The sequence below is a fragment of the Dromaius novaehollandiae genome, chromosome 17 (assembly GCF_036370855.1).
Source record: "Dromaius novaehollandiae isolate bDroNov1 chromosome 17, bDroNov1.hap1, whole genome shotgun sequence".
NCBI classification, from domain to species: Eukaryota; Metazoa; Chordata; class Aves; order Casuariiformes; family Dromaiidae; genus Dromaius; species Dromaius novaehollandiae.
The window spans coordinates 7,683,876-7,703,242 of record NC_088114.1 but is presented as its reverse complement, the minus strand read 5'-3'; the positions used below and the strand labels follow the sequence as shown (position 1 = coordinate 7,703,242).

The 19,367-nt window shown below is 44.9% G+C and overlaps 1 protein-coding gene across 3 annotated transcripts in view; it reads right to left on the bottom strand.

Annotated features, from left to right (window-relative positions):
* ULK1 (unc-51 like autophagy activating kinase 1) overlaps positions 1–19,367 on the bottom strand; it is an 85,128-nt gene that overhangs the window by 58,352 nt on the left and 7,409 nt on the right. For all 3 annotated transcript variants that reach the window (XM_026095305.2, XM_026095308.2, XM_026095306.2), the window contains 3 exons: positions 9,224–9,256; positions 8,442–8,478; positions 1,234–1,407 (listed from right to left, as the gene is read on the bottom strand). In XM_026095305.2, coding sequence (XP_025951090.2) covers positions 1,234–1,407; positions 8,442–8,478; positions 9,224–9,256 — 244 coding nt within the window. The remainder of the gene's footprint in view (positions 1–1,233; positions 1,408–8,441; positions 8,479–9,223; positions 9,257–19,367) is intronic.

Genomic DNA, 19,367 nt, shown 5'->3' with positions numbered 1-19,367 from the left:
AGAAAGTTGAGCTGTTCGTTCACCTGATAACTAGAAAAGCCAGGGGCTATGAATACCAAGATGAATTACATCTGCAGGTTACTCAGCATCTGATCATATGATGCTCAGAGGTTCTCTCAAGGTTACCAGATATTTCAAGCAAGGAGATTATTTGACACAGCTGTTTACACCATCATCTGTCACTAACAGACTGGAATGGTTGCCTATACCCTTTCCTGGACCATGTACTACTTAGGGAAGCAGGAGGGAGCAGGTACAGGGCATGACAAGCTGAAGAACAGCCGTGCTCATGAGCTAGCGTGCTGTGCCAGCCGCCCTCCTGCCTGTGTCCGTAGCTCCAGTCACTTCCACCTTCCAGGGACCTCTGCATTTCAGCAAACGCTTCAGCTACAGCCGAATGGCAGCAATGTTTCGAACAAGCTTTTCCACTGGACCTCATTTCTCAGACAAATGAAGGCATTAACACTTTCTCCACAGGACAGGGTTCAGGCAAGGATTAGTTTTATCTAATTGGCGTCAGCTTCAGCCTGTGAACTGTGACATAATTGAACAAACGTCCAAGTATTCAGAGTAATGTCATCTAGCACTCATTTCATAGGGATCACAGGGGATATCTGTGCTCAATGACTGGATTTTTGGAGCATTTGTCCCAACTGCCAATCCATCTGTGCTGCTTGCCACCCTCTGTGCCTAATAAGCACAAAGTGAACCTCTTCAAGATGCAGCTGAGAAGCCTTCCTCTAATTCGAACAGCAGAAACAACTGCGCCTGACTCCCATGATAATCTGAGGCTAGCAGCTAGTTTTAGGCCTTAAGACACCAATATTTTACCTCAATTCTATTAAATGCTGCAGACAAAAAACACTACAGGTACTCATTTGTTGGCAAGGCTGGAAATTACAAGCCAATTAGGGCAGGGTGGTATTTGTTTTTTCCAAGTGAGGCACCATTCAAGCTGGGAAGGCCTGTCCAATTTACTTTGCATTAGTCTCTGCCCTGCCAGAGCAGAATACTCTTGCTCCTACTGCTTGGAGACAGACTGGAGCTAGCTGAGCTTAGTTATTTCTAGTAGAGGAACTAACAGAGCAAGCTGGGAAACCTTAGGGCATATTAAAAAAAACATAAATTTTTTTTCACCTAGACAGTTCCCAAAAGAAAAATTGAGGCTTGCCATTTATCAGTTACCAAACTCTCCTGAGAGCTCTTACGGTGATGGTTGTAACAGGGTCTTACCAATCTTTATGCGAATGTTGTTGGGATTTGATTTCTTGCCTCCAGCATAGGAAAGGAGGATATTCTGTGGTTTCAGATCCCGATGGATGATGCCTTTGCTGTGCAGCATTTTCATGGCACCTGCTATCTGCTGGAGAAAGAGCCTGATGGTGTCTTCACTAAGTGTCCGCATAGCTAGGGAGGAAACGAGAGAGACACACAGATCAAAGAATCATAATGCCAGTTCTCTGCAGAGCCCAGAGGGCAGCTTCTCCACAGCAATTAGCCATAATTTGGCATTTTTACTTCCTTCCATGTATAGCTTTTTTTTTCCACCACACTATTTCTGAACAATTACTACAGAGACTAGCACTAGAGAGCTCTGCCTTCCCTTCTCCCCACAGCTTTATACACACTGCGGTCAGGGCTGTTTCAGGCTGAACTCAGGCCAGTGGCAAGCACTGAACTGGAGTTATCAGCTGGGTCCAAAAGTGACATTTGATGAGGTTCAGAGGCAATTCAGACAAAGTCAGAGTGAATGACCACTAGGCATCTGTAACTTAGAGATCTGACTGAATCCAAGTCTAGGCCTAACCTTGGTGTCTCATCACCCACTAGGGCAAACCGTAATGCTGATTCCCCATGCCAGTGTTTGGATGAACCATAGCTCAGTGATACCTAACAAAGTACCCCTACCAAGTGGTCCCTACAAACTCCAACCTGACACTCTCAGTCTTGCATCCACAGGTATGAAAGAGCAGCAAGAGCAGCTCAGAATCCTTTTGAAGTAAACATTTTTTTTAAAATATTAATAATCAAACCCTTTAAGTGTAGAAGCACTGAACTGCGCTCTCCCTGTGAGATGGGCTTCCCAAGAACTGTGGTGTGAAAGCTAAGAAATGCTGAAGAGATTAGAAGTGTCCAACAGGCTCTTGCAGCCAGACTGACACGACATTAGCTCTGGTTATTTTAAGAACTATATGCATGAAAACTCTTGCCAAAGCTAGGAGCAGTCTGCTGAACAAGCCCCAGGATCAATAGTGCTCCTGGCCTGCCTCGTTGTCAGTCATTGAACAAGTCAGGCTTAAAACAAAAACAAAACAAAAAACCGACCATTCCACTTGAATAAAACCACCTCTTTTTGAAAGCCCCCTGTAAATTACTTGGGACTTCATTAGTGTTGTTCCAGCTGCTCTCTAGTAAGACTTTAAACCAAGCTGGCAGGAGCTTCAAAATGCTACCCTACCTAGTCAGCTAGAAGGGAGGAATCCTTATGAAAACACAGATGAGGCTGCAGGCGGCTTTAACACAACACAGGAAATTAAAAATCTAACTTTTAAAATATGTGCATGGGAAACAGCAAGGGACAAAGGTCAGTTAAACAGCATTTAGAACAGAAAATAAATTCCCACCGCTCCCAAACTTCACTGTTCTAGAAGAGGCACAAGCAGAGCTAAAATGTCACCATGGGTACCAGCTGGTCCCAGAGTCATACATGTGGCACAAGTGCACGTGTATATGGAGTTTCTCTCTCCTCTCTGGGCCTTTTCCCCCCATGAACTGGCACTCAGCTGGAATTCAAAAGACTCTTGTGCAAGAAGTGGAGATTCTGTGAAGGGATTTTGAAGCTCAAGAGGCAGCTCAGATGCAAGCCTACCAAACACACCTGCATCTTCCCTAGAAAAGTACTGCCTCATCTATAACACTGCCTTCTCCATGAGTGCACTACATGACAGACCTTCAGATATCAGGGTACTCGTTTGTGTATCAGTTTGTCTGCTAAAGGTCTGGCATCGTGGCTTAGCTCTGCTCAGTCTTCCGCTTCTAATGAGCTATCTAAAATATCTCTGCAATTCCCTTCTCTGTGATCCTTGCACAGTTCACATTCCTACCCACTGTTTGTCCTCATAACACACAGAATAGAGCCCCAAGTGAACTGAGACAGGGAAATTATCCAGGAACAGTTAAAACAGGGATCACTGCCTTTAAACAAAACAGCAAGGGCTCCAAAATTTTTAGCCTGATTCAGTTCGGGCCCCGGAAAGGACAGTCCAACTGTACCATTATCTCCCAAACGAGCAGCAAGACTTGAAACTTGGCAGTACTTAACATTATCAAAGCCAGATAATGAACTTCTAGCTAAATACGCCTTGCCTTTAGCAGAGAAACTGTTTTCTTTAGAGCCTTGTTCTGACCTGCAGATCCAACAGCATGCCACGTTTTTAAGGCGTTACCCTCTCTTTTATACAGTTTGGTGTTTATAAGAATCTAACAGTGCTAGAGACCTTCTCCCAGCAAACATGTTAAGCCTCCTTAATGAGGGCTCTAACCCTTTACACTGAAAAAAAATTGATACCAAGGTCAGAAAATCCATTCATCCAGAGAAAACAGGGCCTCTAAGCTTCCAATTTCTGCAGAATTTAAGCTTTTCCACTTAACAGAAGTTCTCTATGCAGCTCTTAAGCTTGCAAAGAGATTTTTCTCTCTAATGTGCGCAGCCTCTAAGCCTGCAGGCAGATTGCCCCAGTGCATCCGCTGCGGCTTAGTGAAGCTACCAAGCTGCAGAAGCAGTGCAGCGAGGCAAGATCGTGAAACTGAGACGCTTCCCTCAGTAACAGAAAAGGGGCAGGCAGTTACGCAGGGAGTGCGGGGAGATACCCTTTTACCTCCCTCCATTAACAGACTCGCCATAACACAGAAAAACATGAGGCCTTATCTTTCATACTCAGCCCATCAGTCTAGGGAACAGCAGCAGCGATCTCCAACTGAAGGACAGAGAAATAAATACAACTGATGCTTTTGGAGGCTTCAAGAATCTCTGCAGAGAAGGGCCAAAAAAAAAAAAAGATCCAACAACAACCACCACCACCACACACAGATTCTTCCCAGAGACACATCCTTCTGATTTACTTCAGTCTTACCAGGTTTGATTTCACATCAGACTTTCTCTCTACAAACTCAGAAAAAGCAACGTTAGCCGTGTTCCACTAGAACAATTTCTGAAAATCTGAAACATTCAGATATTGGTCAGCCACAGGTCTTCTAGGCCACCTACCCCTCAGCAGCAGGAGGGAGAACATACAGAAGACTCCCTCAGTTTAGCTGCCACCAAAACAAGTACAGAGAATGCAACCGTTCACCCTTTTCCTACCACTTCCTAAATGGGGAAGTTGTACTTCTGTCCCTAAAAAAGGGGCCAGCTCTCATCTCCACCAGAAAACTGTTGACATTAAGCCTGCACTGAAGTCTGGGCATCCCCAGGACATCTGCAGTCAGCAACACATTCTTGCAGGGAACACTGTTTTACAAGCCTGACTTTGCCATTACTGAGAAGTAATAATATCCCTGTATTTATTTTCATGGGCTGCACTTCAGGGACAGGGCACTCAACTTACTGCCCCGGGAACGGCTGCTACACGGGTCAGGAGAGCAGAACAAATATTTACAGCAGGTCAGTGCAAGGGCTGTGTGCCTGGTATTTCTTGAGGCACAGGAGAAGGATGAAACAGCCTAAAAAGTGACCTGGAGAGCATTGTACAGCAATGTAATGACCGCTCAACCTGCCAAGAGGCTGCCAGGTACACTGCAGTAAACAGGCCTTGATAGCTGATCCACGTGTAAATGTACTGGAGTACACTTGCTGCAATGTTACATGACAACACAATTCTGGAAAAGTTATTTAGGAAAAATAACTTCTCCTCTTACCACAGAGGTCACAAGAGCCTCTCTAACATGGGCCCAACCTACATCACACCGAAGTCAAAGAAACTAAGCTGACTTGTTTGGGGCCCGTCATACCAGCCTATAACTTCACTGGGCTCCATCCACCCCGAATGCCAGTAGTGTGACCCTTGTAAAGTCTTCTGTACAAACCAGGAGACTTATTCTAGATAGATCTATCTTTATCACAGATACACTTAATTACCCTGCTGTAGGGAGAAAATTATACAGAAGTGCCTTACACCTCTGCTCTACAGAAGAGCCCCTAGGATCATTTGGGATTCAATAATCTAAGAGAAAATTACACCTCCTTATGTGTGTCGTGGCCTAATACAGAAACACTAGTCTCTGATGTGAAGTTTTCTTCACCGAGAAGGGTTCCCCAGGAAGCAGCTTTTTAGAAAGGTCAGAAACATGCACTTATGAACTGTTCATAACTGCCTGTGTCAGTGCCAATTCAGGGAATTTAAAGAGTGAATTTTAGATCAACCTAATCCGACCTCCTGAATATCAGAGGGCAGCAAATTTCATTCAGTTATGCCTGTAGTGAGAATAGTGACTTCTGTAATACTTTCCACAGCTCTATCATACACTGCAGAGATCTGTCACGCTCACCTTCAATGAATCTTAAACGAAGCCAACATCTACAGAGATCCATCAGAAAAGGAAAAGCATCATAACATTTAAAAAAAATTAAGCACGGAGTAGTTTGTTTCCCCAGAACACACACACAATCTTAGGAGGCTGTATCAAAGAGATGAGGCTGGCTGACAGAGAAATCCAACACAAATACACATTGCATTGAAACGTGCACATACGCACATCTTCCAGTCACGAAGACAAGGAGAATTAGAGTGCCTTTTGATTCAGCACAGAATTACCATGTTGCCTAATGCCTGTAATTAGAGGGCAGAATGGACCGGGAAGCTTACAAGCATCTCGTTCAATGAGAAATGGGGGATTTGCATGTGCAGCTTGCGTAAGCGTTGCAGGAACTACCAGCAAAAACGTCGGAGGGATCAGTGGGAAAGTAGACTTTGCAATTAAATACCAACATACAAATTATTAAAATAACTGAAGCAGTTCAATAACTGCTCAGTAGAAATGAGCCTCCTGCACAGCAGTAAAATACCCTGGAAGAAATCTGAACTTTCCAAGATAAGTTTCCAAGTATTTTATAGGCAAAAACAGAGATCAATCTAACTTTTTAGAATCAACTCGAAGTAGGATGAAGCATTAGCCCAGGCAACATTCAAACTATCCATGCTGGGGTAAAACTGAATTTTATTTGGCAAATTAATTCATTGTCACTTTCTCAAACTAACCATCAATTTCCCAAGTAGTTTCATTTGATAAACAAGGAAGTGAGCTTTATTAACAGCCCAGTTAATTGCACAGCACGCCACACTTCTGCAAAAATACCACGCTGTACACACACAAGCAGTAGTATGAATAGGTAGGTTTTCTCCAGAGCCATGTCGGGGGCTTACCGTTCAGCCAGAGGCTCTGCTCCCATTTACACACGCAGCTTCGGCAGCAAGTGCGCACAGCTCAGCGCTTTACTGTCCCTGTTCCCTTCATGTGCATGAGAACTAAAAAAATCCCACGTACGTTCTAAATGGACTATATTTAACGCCAGGGCACAAAATTCCATCAATTCAGTCACTGGGAAAAAGTCATGTTACATGTTCAGCATGCCCCCGTACTCACAAAGTGGGCAGAAGCCTGCCTCTACATGTAAACAACATCTTGGACGCACAGACCTGGAAACTTTGGAATTTAGGTTACAGAGCCTGGAAGCGTTAGCAGAAAGGGAATCCCAGCTCACCGATTTCCCCAGCTGACTTCTACTCCCAACTCATAATTCATTGCCCATTCTCTATTTAAAATTTGCCTAGGCCCTGGCAAAACTGAAGCTCAACTATTTTTAAAAGCATTTCATTATTTAAATTTCAACGTGTATTCAAGGAGGGAAAAAAGGTATCATATACAAAAATATTTCCACTTGATATTCATAGCACTGTTCCACCACTACAAAAAAAAAAAGCTCTTTAAAGCACAGCAATACCCAGTGGATGCAAAACATTTTCACTTAACTAAGACAAAGCACACTAAACCTGAATTTAAAAACACAAGTGCCTGTCATTTCTGACTCGTTCACATTTTAAATAAATAAAATCTATGAAAGGCAAAATATCCCTTCATTTTTTAAGTACAAAATCCTTTCTGAAAAAAAAAAAAAAAATCCACAAATGTAAGTGGCTGCCCTGTGCGAATAGAATGCAACACAGTAGCATCAAGCCTGAAATAACCATTCCAGGGATACTAACACTAGCTGTAGGGCAAATGTAAATTTAGCTTTTAATCCTTCAATTTTCACAGTTTCTAGGCATCATGTACTTTAAATAAAGAGCCTAAAGTATTATCTAGCTGGCTAGCTTTTAATTTTTATAATATGAACAAGCTTTGTTTAACCATGACACACAGCCACACAAGAAGTGAGATTACTAAATACGAAGAGAAAACTTAAACCTTCAAGTTAATTCTGCAAAACAACAAGAAAGTAACTTTTTTTTTAATGGAGAAAAAATACAGTCAGGCAAACAGAAAATAAGGCTTGTGTCTGACTGCAGCAAAGCAACTTGTTTAACATGTTCTCCTCCCACTGTTTAGAGAATTCATGTGGTCACCGGAGAGGAGCTCAGGTGCAAGGTGATTTGTGCATAGGTGGGGACCCTGTTCCCATGCAATGGGCTGTTCTGCGCTAAAGAACAGCTTGAGAGACTAAAGCCTGAGTCCCCGGTGGATAATCTGCAAAGCATGTTTCATTCAATTTGACGGCAAAGGAGCTCTTCAGTCTCACCGAAGGCCTCTTCAAGACACCCCGGTTACAGACATCTGCCTCATGCACTATCCAAAAGATCCTGAAGATACTAGTTTTTGCCGCCCTCACACCACCACTGGCTTCCAGTTTGCACTGGACAGAGCTGTCTTCAACATACTATGAAGTAACAGATGTGTTCTGTCCCAGATGTGGGGACATCCTTAGGGGAAGATTTAGAGCAAATCAAGTATATTCTTGGAATCTCATTTGATCAAACCCTACAGATACAAGGCTTGAACAAGTAATTTTTTCCAGTGATCAAGAAAGAGACAAAACATGCCACTGGCAGAATTAAAATATGTTTTTATCTATAAGGCCACTGTAACGAAAATAGATAGGTAACTGCTGACAATGGTCCATACCCTTCAGTCATTACTGACCTACACAGAAAGACAAGTCATCCCACCTAACTTTTACTACCTTGCATTCTCAGTTTTCAAATAAATATCAAGGGTGAAGCTCTTAGAAGAGGAGCAACAATACCCTGTTTATTTTTCAGGAACCGAAAAAAAGATATCCCATCTGCTTACTTAGATCTTCCACAAACCCCAGCAACTTCCAAAAGCTAGAACAGCTACTGTTTCCTTCTGAATACAGAGGATATTCTCCACACTGCTGTACTTACTGTGAAGGTAGTCTGCCAGGTCACCACCATTACAGTACTGGAAAGAGAACACAAAGGTCACTTAGCATGAGGGAAAGCAAAGATTAAAAAAACAAGGCAGCAAACTTCTCTAGGATTGCAGGCTTCTCATGGTATTCAAGTATAAACAAACACACATATATCGAAACGTATATTCAGAAGATAGAAAAAAATCGTTCCAGTAGGTTCCTCTTGTCACATTTCCCCTATATGTTAAGTTGCATTATGATATACCAGTGTACATTAGCTTTTGTGTGTGTGCATGTGCACACACAAAAGAGAGAAAGACAGAAAAACAAAAACAAAGAAGAAAGGTCACCACTTGAAAGACCAGTGGAAAACTGGCTGAAGAAAACCTGGAGCAGCTACAGATTAATATTGAAATTCCCCACATTATGTTCCATGTCATTAAGGAAAGTCAACAAGACTTCAGAGTGAAGACTGCAGAGGAAATGAAAGGTTTACAAGCTCTGCGGCTGTGCTATGTGGAGATGGTTTTCCTTCCATGTATCTCGAAGTAGATATTACCCAGTAACATCCATTTTACCCTTGAGATAAGAATTCTGACTGATTAAACCTGTGCCAGCATGACCTTCTGACAGCAGGTATATGAGAAATCCTGCTGGCTGCTAGCTTCACCCACACTGCTACAGTTCTCACAAGCATGCAGGTTAGCAAAAGCCTCATAGGTCAGACTGCGAGCAGAAAGCACTACTTGTGTGATGAGCTAGTCTACTAGATACGAGTTTGAAAAAGGCACTCACCTCCATAACCAAGTAGACAGAGTTTGCCAGTTCCTGGAAGGGAGGGAAAGAAAGAGTAAGAGAACAATTTCACACCAATGTAAACATGTTACTGCTTTCTGAGTGTGCATCCATTTAACAAGGCAAACATCCCCATTGTGGCTTGGGTCTTCATGTTCCTTTCCAACGCTCAGGATTAACAGTGGCATGCAATGCAGATGCTGGCACGCTATCTCCGTCTTAATCATTTCCGTATTTAACACGGTTCTTTACAGCAGGTATGCCCATATGAGCAGCACCAGTCTGAAAGATGGGATCAATCAAACTTTGGGATCTGCATTTCAGCCTCCTTGGCTGAAAGGTGCTTAAGAAACCCACCTTTGGTTTAAGGGGCAGGGGAGGAAGAGAAGGAAGGAGGAAGAAAAAAAAAAAAAAAAAGCTGCCTTCAAGCTCAGAAAGTTTGGCTCTAGAGTTTAGACTACATAGGAGGGACGTAAGAGATGTCTCTGAGGATGTTTCTGAGTAGCTGCATACCAGCCTGGCCCTTGTTTTATTCTAATAATATCACATATCAGGAAATGAGAAGCCAACACTTCAAGTGGCTGAAGGTGATCAGGCTTTTGTTTTTGGGTCTTACAGACAATGAAGAGAACACACTACAATTATCCGTTTGATAGCATTGTGCCATGTAGGACAAAAACACTACACTGAATAACCAATTTCTAGACACGCACTAGAGTGCTGATAAATTTAACAGGGCGCTACTGGCGGGGTGGCTAAGGCTTTCTCGATCATCATGACAATCAATGTCAGCACCAACATCCAGACCAAAAGCTGATCTTCCACAGTTTGCTACGGGTACTGCACTGATGATTTTTTTCACGCTTGAAAGTTATCTCCAGCCTAGCTGAACTTCTCCACTGGTTCCCTGTCTTGGGAAGCACGTACAAGGAGAAATGCCCCACAAGCACATGGCACCAGGGAGCAGTATCGGGAACCTGGGCTGCTCTGCAGCAAGCGCGTTGACACGAGTGACCGACAGCCACGGCCTTGGCAGCGTTTCCCAAACCCATGGCAGAGAACAAACACAAAGACAGCCACATGTTTTAGCCCTTCTACCCCAGAGGCTGAATAGCTCAAAATGCTCTTGCTGAAGCAGAAGTCAGACAGAAGAAAGCTGGGCAGACTTACTACACAAAAGCCTACGTGCTAAAAATCACTCCCCAGTGCAAGGCCCCATCCCGGACAACTACAGGCAGTAACTTGGCTGTGTGGAGAAATGAAAGCAGTGTCAGAGCAAAAGGCTTCCCTACATTTCCATAGCTCCAGGGGAGCATGCCTTTGCTTACAGGCTGTTTAAGCACCTGCCTATCTAATTCCTCCTCTAAGCTTAACTAAAATTTCAAAAAGTCCCAATATCCATGCTAGCAGCGTTTTAGTTTTCGCTGAGCCTCCGTTGTTTGCTCTCAGCTCCATTCATCTCGGTCTGCCCACAGGACTGGCCACCTGCCAAGCCTGTACCCAACCGACTTGGTCGGCACCTCAAGCCCTCACCACCTTCCACCATTTCTCTTGCAGTTCTCTTCTAATCTTACAACACGATATCTGAGTTTCCAGATGTGTGCTGCAAGACTGGGTGGAGGAAGGATGGCAAGAGATTAAGAAGCTGAACTATCTGCAGTTTGAAAGACTCAAGCTGTAGTTGCATGCAAAACAGGCCACCTTTCCCCAAACAGGGCATGCAAGTATCTGGCAGCCCAGCAGCCTACCCTCAAATGGTTTCCCTGGTTCAAGATGGTCACCAGAAGCAGGAGGGGCAATTCCCGACTCTTACAACTCTTCTCACCACCGAGCCAAGCTGAACTTTTTAAAAGGTCTCCTTGTTTGTCCAATAAGCAGTTTTCTGCAATACTTCAAGAGCGCCTTTGTTGCTTTCCCATGAATGACAAGAACTGCATTAGACCAGGCCTTGTTTTCCAGTTCCCACATTTACAAGAAGCACGTGCTGAGCCATCCACTTCTACACATGCTTCAGATGAAGCGGGGAAACGGTTTGTGCTTAAAAGCACTAAGCTAGGGAATCAGCATAGGCAGAAAACCCCAGGCATCATCACAAGCTTCAAACGTGACAAAAGACCAGGGGAAAATTTTCAGAAGCGTTCAAAGCCCACCAACTCCTGCTGACCTTAGCAGAAACAGCAGAAGTCAAGATCTGTGAGCTATCCAGGCCTTTCACTTCTCCGTGAGCTCCAGTCACAGGCTTACCCAAGACACGAGGATATACCAGTACTGCCTTGCAACTAGCTACTCGGGGAACAACGGCACAGCTGCAGAGCAGAGCTCAGCACAGGGGAACTGCCAAGCACAGGGGAAGTTTCTAAAGTGTTTTTTGCAGCCCGCACAGAGTTCATCACCGCCACAAAGTTTCTCATAGACACCTCTCGTCTAAACACGCTGTGGTCACTGCAGTTCAGTACCTCTACCCATTAACATATACAGTGCCAGCAGGGTTTGGGGAAACTTAATATACTGTTACCTACCTGTGCAGAAAATGAAGGGGAAGTTCAGGTTACACAAGCTAAATCCAAAAGATATTTGTAATAACTTCTTAGTTATTACCGAAGAGCTAATGTTCACTGTACAGTTTGGCTGTTTTCCCACTTTATTTAAAGCCACTGCAAACAAACACCATAAAGCCAGTCATTGATTTTTGGCTGTCAGTGTGTACACTTAAGCTTCAAATGCTTTAGTGACTAGGGTTGAATAAGGACAGATAAGGGAAACGCTCTGCTCAATTTCCCTAAAAAAAAGTGACCTTTGTACTTAAGGTTTTATCCCACCAAGACAGGGAGGGTGAAGACACAAGAGCAAAATGCTTGCAAGGCGTCTGGAAGGCAGCAAGTAGGTAGCTGCCCTGCCCATCCACTGGCAACAGTCCTCGCTGCCCATTCAAGTCTAATTAGGCAGCATTTTTCCATTGACTGAGCTTAATACAAACCTCATGCAAAAGTTGTGTTCAGCATCTGTCATTTCTGATGAGAACTGCAATTGTGTTCCTTCAGCTTGGAAAAAGGCCCACAAGCAAAACTGGACACATGGGTTTCATCCTACTTTCTTCCATCTACTTTAACAAATAGCATAACACAGTAGGAGAGATCTGTACAGCAAAACAACTGGTGTCGAGGACTCAACATCAACACTAACTACATTTCAGGGGTTTTATTTCAGAGTAGCTCTACTCAACTCCCATGGCCCATTAGCAGCTGGAAGTGCCAGGTGCGCTCCTGAGCCCATCTCCCACCTTAGCTTCCCCGCAGTGAATCTGGCCCGTGGGCCCCGAGACCACGCCAACGCAAGCCAAAGCGCAGGGAGCAGAGAGGACTGGGGGATTTGCTGCAAAAGAGCCCTCCTGATCCGAACCAGCACCCGCTGCACGCGCACCCACCGCAGCAGCAGAACCTCTACGAATGTGTTTCCAGAGCACAGCTGCCTGTAGCAGGGCTGGGACAACTTCCACACTTGCAGCTTCAGCATTTCAAGGATCACTTACCGGAAAAGGATTTGTAAGAATTTTGCCACTAAACCAAGCATTTATTTTTAGAAGGCCCCCAGAAACAAGCTCTTGTTTGGAAAAAGCCTTCAGCCAGTAGCTTGCTTAGTTACAACAGACACCACTGTTCAGAGAGACTTCCAACTTCCTCTGACAGGCCAAAGGACTTCTATCAAGCTGATGCAGCAGCAGGAGCTGTTTCTTTTCCATTTTCATCCTTCCACAATATTTACGATTTGTTCATTAACAAAACAAGGAAGAATGCTGCAAGCGAAACTTTGCAGCCTACCATCCTCTTTGAAGAGGAACAAAACGCCCAACCCACTCATTTCCACATCAGTAACCAGAACAATATTACGATTTGCTGCATTTCTGCAGAGGCTCATGTCCAAGAAGCGCTACAGGCAATTTAACTTGGGACCTCTCACTCTCACATGCCAGCCCATTCAGCGAGGGCTAATTCCATCACTAAATGAACCCGACTAAGGGGATGGCACAGAACCACCCCTCCCTCAATCCTTCCCTCATCACAGTATGCAGCAGTGCCCTGACCGTGCTCCACAACAGCACCAAAAGGCCTCTGCCAAAGACATTAAGCTGACAATTAATCAGTCTGGATCACTGCCTGACTTGTAGCTCTTACAGCAGAGGCCCCAGTGATGAAGTTACACTTTAATTGAGTGTAAAAATAGGCAACAGCCTCTACTGTCTACAACTAATGCACATCTGCTAGCAGAGAACAAAGAAATGAAGAAGCTTAATTTAGCAGTACAGAAAGCACCCTAGGACCGCGCGTTGTTAAAACGCCCCACTAAGACACTGCAGGATAGCTTTATGGATGTTAAGGCCCAGCAACCCAGTCTCCCTTTAAATTTTCTCTCCGCCCAGACTGGAAGGTGGTATGATCCTCTTCTTGGAAAGAGTGCGTTTAGGTGTGTCCAAAGGGAAATGTCTGGGTGTACCCACAGTTAGTCATCCTCCTACCACAGCTTAAAAAGTCAGCGAGAGGAAGCTTCCTCAGAGAAGTCCTCCTCTGCACTCTGCTCCAGCCTGGCTGCTACCAAATTTAAAAGGCTGTTAAGGAGGGAGAAGGGGGGGGGAGAACCCAACAAAATAGAAAACCCCACATCCACACAGTATAATTTTAACTACGTAACACCTCCAAAACTATCAGCAGTGCAGCATTTTCACTAATCTGTGGGAAACTAGTACTAATAGGATGACAGGGCAAAAAACTTATGAAAGAAAGGCTTCGCCCCCCCAGAACTTGTCTCTTCTCCAGGAAGACTGGGGGATGCAGCACGAACGCTCGGAGGCTCCGCTGTTATGCCCACGAGCGCAGCACGGCCGACAAGGCTCCTACTGCTTGCAAGAGAGGGGCCTCACGGACTCGAGTCCTCAGAATGGCTTTTGTTACTCTCCTGCAGAAAAGCGCACCGCTGCCCGCTTTGTCAGCCTCCCTTGACGCCAAAGGTTCCCGCTTTGCGCCTTGCCGAACGCATCGGCCACGTGCCCCTCAACCCTGCCCCTCCAGCAGCACTCGGAGCAGCTGCCAAGGGAAGGCAACTGCCGTGCACAGATCTTGGTAAACGGGGCTAGGGCTCATCAGTTGTACCAACAAAACAGAAGCCTAAAATAAAGCTCAGGGCCTAGCCTGAAATCAGAAGATGAACTTGACAGCAACTGAAAGCTAAGCGGGCAGTTTTCCGGGCAGTTTTCCTGATGTCACTTCCCCTGCTCGCTGCAGGACTGCAGCAGTACTGCAGCAGGGAGGCTCACCACACCCTCCCCTTCTGCCAGCGGGGTCTCACGGAGCCAGCGCTGCTCTGGCCCATGATCACCGTTCGTCTCTTTGCTGAAAGCGGCAGCGCAGTCATGAACACAGGCTGCAAGGTGCAAGAATTTTGCTCGACAGAAACCAACTCCTTGGCCAAGGTCATCCAAAAAAGGCTTCAGTTAACTTAGCGGTTCCCAAGCTGACTGGGCTTGGAAAACAGAACCTGTGATTCCCAAGAGAGGAAAGAAAGTTTCCAAACAGTTAAATCTCTTAAGTGCTATTTTACTGCAGCTCAGACCTTGGCTTGAGCAGGTTAACCCCTAAAGAGGGGAAGGAAAACCTTCATGCTAAGCAAGGATTCTCTCTTGATGCAACTATTTGAACATAAGGAAGATAAAAGACAATACTAACACTAATCTGCATTGCGGGAACATCTACCAGTGCTTACCCTCAGCAAAATAGTCCTAAAGCATACAGCTGAGTGATATTCCCAGGACTTAGGACCTCATACGCAGAAAAAGTATCTCAGAGCCTTCTGTGCTACACCACTCTCCAGCTGTGCTCCCCCTCTTCGCTCTTTCTGAAACTGAACAGTAAAGAATTCAGGAGTACTTCAAGCAGGTTTCCAATTCAGGAGAGAATAACTCAGATGAAGGAAGAAAAACAGGAAAGAAGAAAGTACTCATTTACTGTAGTATAATCTCCTCTCTGCACAGAAGCACTATATCCCAAAATGTTTCTTAAACCCAGTGACAGCTTTAAGGCCAGACAAAAGCAAGTTTTAGGACAGACCTTCAGGATTCATGTCTTGCAGCCTATGAGGTCCTGCACCATAGCAAACTAGCATGCTATAAGGAACCAGCAGCCGCCTTCCTCTTGTGTAAGGGCTATACCAGAACAGATAAACTTTGGGTTGTGGTATCAGTCACACATAAGCTATACCAGAACAGATAAACTTTGGGTTGTGGTATCAGTCACACGTTAAGCACAGTCCAGAAGATGACACTGAAACAACTAATACAGTCACACAACAGCCTACTTCATGTCTTGGCCTGTTTTGGTAGATCCAGGTCCAGCAACAAAACCTACAACTGCTGACTGGAAAGCATTTTCACCAACTCAGTACAGCCTGCAGATCTTTGACTTCCCAAAGGAATGAGGGGTCCCTGTGTTTTAAATGCAGATCCTAGGGGGTAAGAAGCAAGACCCATAGAGGCTCACAGACTTTTGCTCTGGCTCTCGACTACATTGTGCTTTCTATAAACTTCTGTCAGCTTGCTCCAGGATTTGGAGCACCAGTTGAGATACGTGACAAGCAGAAGCGAGGTCTTGCATCACCAAAGTGGTTTATGGACAGCCTTGCAGTAGGTAGATTTTTGTAGGATCAGGAGAACAATGATGCAAAGGGTCAGTGCTGTCCCACTGCAGACACTGCAGTACCCTGCACTTGTGGGACAGATGAACTGCTTCAGGACACGTCATACTTTCGTGCAAATTAAAAACAGCAGGAAAGTTATCCTCTGGTTCTACATGTGTTTCAGGAAGGGAGGGAAAGTACTTCCCATACAAATAAAACCCCATGGTAACTGCCCTAAAGCTTGATTGCGTGACAGTGGAGGAGGAGGGGAAAAAAAAAAAAAAAAAAAAAAAACGCATCATGTCCATCAGTGATAGGACTGCTGCTAGAACAGCTCAATCTTCAGGCTCCCCGAAAAAACTTCGCCAACACCTCCCAGTGGACACAAGCTTTCGGCAGCTCCCTTCAAACCAGGAGGCCCGCTGCCCTCCTCTCCATCTCCAGGCCCCTGTGGACTGTTGTAGGTACCACAGCTCCACTGATGGGACACTCAGCTGTGGCTTCCTAAAGGTTTGCAGCAGGCTTTCAACAAAGGCCTGACACTCAAAGCACTTGTTCAACAACTGATGACTCCAGCACTCGCAAGAGCTCAGACAGGAAAACGTGACCGTCAGAGCCAGACTAGGCCTCTGCACAACAACGCACTAGAGCAAGTCAAAGCTGAAAGCAGCATCTGAGACTAACCACAGAAACTCAAATATACAATTAACATCACAGTAAGAGTACAGAGACAAAGTGGCAGGTTCCACTAGTCACACAGAACTTCAAGGTGAGGCCAACACCGAAAAAAGCCATGCATCACAGCAAATTCAAGGCTCACACTGCTGGGACACACGCAATCACGTTCTGTCTCAGAGGTAACACGGTGTCAACAGCCCCAGTTGATGCTCCCCGCCGGCCAGCTCTTCGGCATTGCTGCCTGGGAGCACGCAGTGCATGCTGCATCCGCATGTAACACTGCGGCGGCCCGGCAAGGGTCAGAGACTGAAAAAAGCAGCAGCATGCTGCAAAGTTGGGACTTTCCCTTGCTCTGATAATAGAGTAGGAAGAGTAGTTACTCCTTTGTTAACAAACAAAATAAGATTAAAAGATTCTTCAAACAAAAGCAAGTTTCTTTTTGCAAACGACAATGCATTATGTCAATGCCCTCGGGAGGAGGCCACAGAATTCCAAAAACCATGATAAACTGAAGATCTGATTTGCTGTTCTGTATTTATTCCTCATCTCCTCTCTGTATTACAGTCGTATTATAAAATGAACATTTAAGGTTTGATTCCCCATTATCTTAAGCTCAGTCACATGCACTGGAACGAAATTCTTGCATACTGTGATGTTGCATTTTATGGGCCGAAGAGCCTACACAAAGAACGGGAGCGGGAGGGAGTGCTGCAGGTCGAGGCAGACAACAGGGCAGGCTACAAGAGCCAGGGTCTCCCTCTGATACCCTAGCTTCATGCTGAACATTTCAGTTGCAATCACACACTTACTGAGATGCATTCAAATACACAGAAAGCCAGCCAATCTAGGAGTTCAATTTTAGAACTGAAGAACGTAGTTCTACTAATGAAGTTGGGAAGGGCTTGTTTTGTTTAATGGCAAACCCTAAAAACATATAATCTGATATTCTGTGAGAGATTTTAAGCAACTGCAGAAATTAAGGGCCCAACCCCCACTGGATTTTCCATGGCAGCTGCACGACTAACTGACCTTTGCAAATCTTCTCTTGTATATACATTTACTTCATACTTTTACCAGATTTAAGAAGAAAACATATTGTTGCAGCACAAAGCTGTTACAACAAGGAGTTTAAAAAAACCACAGGTTTTTCTTTCAAACAACAAAAGTTTCCATTTAAGAGAAAAATCCAAGAGCCAGAAGCCAGAGCAACATGGCTTTAAGACCACAGTATTTCAAAAATGAAGAAAACGTAATATGTTTTAACATATTTAACATGTCAGCTACAAGGGCCAACTAGGTTTAAAAAAAAGTATCAGTCAGACCCAAACAAAAAGCCTTCAAAGAGAAAGACACCCAAATCTCTGGTTATGTGTGCAGTGATATTAAGAAACACGCAGACCGCGTGCTTTAAAGCCATTCTCCCCCCAGCACGCCAGGGTCTGCTCCACAGCATTCGCCCTGCCTCGCACCACCTCACCCCTCCACGGCCAGGGCGATCCGTGCAGTTTCCCATGCCACCAGGGCCTACCCAGGCGGATTGGCATTGGCACAGCCTGGGAGGCCTCCCCTTCTTGGAGATGTAAGATGCTTTGCTAAACAGGATCTGTAACGACTTAAAATTGTGCATCTTTCATTCCCCACCAGTGATACATACTGTCTGGCTGATCTCTAGCACGCCAGCTCTGCTGACCCAATTCCTCCTGTCACCCTCATGCTAAGAGACAGCCAGGTATTCTCGCAGCCCAGACAGAACATTTTTGCCCTAAGCAACCAGCGATGCCGAGTTTGATTCATTTCTATCAGCCCCCCTTGAAACAACCTTAGGTTTGAAGAAAGGCAGCTTTGAGATCATCGCTTTGCATTTCAAGAGCATCTCTTTACATTTATGGCTGTATTTAGGGTTTGCACTTCATAAAGCAGGAGTCACCACACAGTTAAAGCACCTCTTTGCTATATGCTAAGCACAAAGGGGTCTCTAAAGCTATCTCTTGGCAGGGCTCTTCCTCGGATTCTGCTGGGAAGCTTCATTATTAAAGTTCTCAAAAGGGAACTACAACATCCAGTGAAGATAATTAAGATGGCTTCTCTTAAGCAAAGTATGCCAGAAACATTGCCTTGTAAAAATCGCAGCACTCACACTCGCGCTCCATGAGTGCTACGCGAACATGACTAAAAGCAAAAAACCACCACCAGAAACAAACGCAGGTGAAACAGTATATACTTATTTTGGAAGAGACTCCTCTCCTTGACTTCGCACATCAGAGAAAGCCATCCCTGCTGACCGCCCTTGCGCTTTCTCGTCTCCCGTTGTACGCTGTGCGATGATGGCAGTGCACCTCATGGAAGAGACACCCCTGCCTCAAAGGACCAGGGCTGCTCTCCGAGCTTTCCCAAAGCAGACCTGAGCCGCTCACTCAGACTCCTACCACCAACTGACCCACACTTGCTGTTTGCTAGTCTGCCTGCTGTGCAAAAGCTTTTCAGTTGGTATCAATAGGTAAGAAAACAGCACGTGCAGAAAAGGAAGAAAGAAGAGGGAGACACATGAGAGTGAAGTGATTACTCTCAATTCTCTACACATGCCTGAGCATTAAGATGAGCCTTGGCAACACACACTTCTCTTTCACTGCAATTTCATAATTTAGGTTCCAGTCCAATCCAGTCACAAAATTAAATGTATTAACTGGACTTTGGTTTGGACCTAGAAATATTTGGTAGAAATTCAAGCAGTAGCTCTCCACCTAGATTCAATCCCATACAGGGGTGTTTTTTGCTGTCAACATGATTAGGGGGCACCTATTCC